This window comes from Cyprinodon variegatus, unplaced genomic scaffold (genome assembly GCF_000732505.1).
Source record: "Cyprinodon variegatus isolate N-32 unplaced genomic scaffold, C_variegatus-1.0 Scaffold1034, whole genome shotgun sequence".
In the NCBI taxonomy this organism is placed as follows: domain Eukaryota; kingdom Metazoa; phylum Chordata; class Actinopteri; order Cyprinodontiformes; family Cyprinodontidae; genus Cyprinodon; species Cyprinodon variegatus.
Window position 1 is genome coordinate 177651 of NW_015151487.1, and position 2086 is coordinate 179736.

At 39.0% G+C, this 2086-nt stretch overlaps 1 protein-coding gene across 1 annotated transcript in view; it reads right to left on the bottom strand.

Moving 5' to 3' along the window:
* Positions 1 to 2086, bottom strand: part of tacr1 (tachykinin receptor 1) — a 149784-nt gene that overhangs the window by 83790 nt on the left and 63908 nt on the right. Inside the window, exon 2 of the mRNA XM_015399646.1 lies at positions 1179 to 1373. Coding sequence (XP_015255132.1) covers positions 1179 to 1373 — 195 coding nt within the window. The remainder of the gene's footprint in view (positions 1 to 1178; positions 1374 to 2086) is intronic.

Below are 2086 nucleotides of genomic sequence, written 5' to 3' on the forward strand. Positions count from 1 at the left end.
GAAAGCCGGAGCCGGGGCTTGTACCGTCAACCCTTCGATTTAAGCGCTCCTACTCGTACACCCAACGCCACTGTCGCCTCATTTTGACAACTAAAATGCACCGGTATAATTACTGCTTTAAATGGGTCGCTCTGTCAGCTAAAGGCATATTTTAGAGTCTCTAAACTCCTGTTAAAGATTAATCATTTCATTTATCCAGTCTTTATAAGTGATAATAGCTCAGAATGGCAGAAGATTTGAATTTAACCAATAAACAGCAAACAGGAAAGAAGGTGGAAATGAGCTGAAATATTCATAAGAGGTGTCAGTTTGACCCTGCATGACTTTGAGTCAGAAAAAGCAAACCCTGCTTGAGGTGTTAGAGTAGAACTCTGGTTAGTTAGTATTCCAAGCAGCCCTCTGGCACTTTTATCTAAATCTGTTGTGACTCAAAGCGGCAGATTAAAGGAAGTAAGGCCTGTATTTTGTTTCTCAAAGGGGTAATTAAACCGACTTTTTCTCTTATATTCAATTAAGGAAAATTGCAAAGGTGAATATTGGCTTTTAGGGAACCAGGAATCAATAGCGCCGTTATCAAAAGCCTTTTGTTTGTGCAAAACAGCTGATGTAAGCCATGACAAATTCCTGCTGAGCTTTTTATATGAAATTATATTTTATTGGAAAACTGTCAAAACTGAACATCTTCAAGCCTTAGAATTTTAGAAATATTGCTAAAATTACATCAATCAAAAGCGAGGCAAAATGAAACTGACAACCCAGCGATTAGCATTAAAAGATGAGTCTTACTGTAGATTTACTCTCATTCAACCACAGCTCGTTTTTCCTCTTATTAACCATTTAATTCACAAATGTCTGCCTTTCCGTCTCTTGGTTTCCTGCCTTTTTTTGCTCTGTAAAGAACTTCTTTAAACCATTCAGGAAATGTTGAGCATCTTCAAAGCTGCAGAAGCAGAATTATAATGAAATACTAATAAATGCTGCAGCTTCAGTCATTTTCTTCTCTTCCAGTTTAGGGAAAAACATAAAACAGCTGGGAGATGCCTCCGTTTATCAACCACAAAGCACAACCTTTCAGACTTTTTCTCCTGAATACAAATATCCCCCCAACCCAGATGCCAAAAGAAAAAGTTATAAACACTCACTGACTAGTTGAAAAGCTCCAACACAGAGAGACTCACAGCTTTTTGAAGTCAAACGTGGTATTCTCAGGCCACGCGATGTAGCACACAACCCGGTCAGGCATCTGGTAGGTGGTAGAATAGTAGTACTGAGGAAAGGCCAGGAGTAGAGCCAGAACCCAGATCACAGCCACCACCACCTTGGTCTCTGTGGACGACATACGCTGCTGCAGGGGGTGAATAATGGCCATGTACCTGTGGAAGCAAAAACAATGGCTTTAGCACAACACCATCATTGATTTGCAGTTTTTATCTGAAAGCTACGAGGTTAATTAATTTAGATAAAAGACTTATTTGGTGTTTTTACAAGCTGCAGCAACAAAACATCAACATGATGCATTTAATATAAATAAACACATTATATTCCTCAAAGAATAATTGACTCCTTTACTTCATTCTTCTTCATTCTTTCTTTATTCTCACATTCTGCAGTATCTGTTAAGCCGGCATACAAGGGTACGATTTTTTGCCGATTCTACAGTCATGCGAGAATTTTTCGATTGGGCCGACTTTCAGCCTGATGGTGTGTCGTGTACAGTGTTGGGTACGTTACTTTGAAAAAGTAATTAGTTATAGTTACTACAGTAGTTACTTCTCTCAAAAAGTAACTGTGTTTCCAAAGCCAGCTGAAAAGAGCGGACGACAAAGACAAGAACCTGCAGAGAGTTTAGCATTTATTGCAACTCAACGTAAATGACATCAGAGGGGAACGCCATGGGAAGTTTTTTAACAGGGCATTCAGATCTGGTGAAATTAATAACTGGGGATGTCTAATTCTGAAATCCTGTGTGTTTGGGTTGTTATAGATACTGCAACATCTATCCATCCATCTATCTAGATCTATACTCTGTGTGGGACATAAAATATGGATCTCCATCCCTGCCACAAAGGCCATCAAATAATGTTTA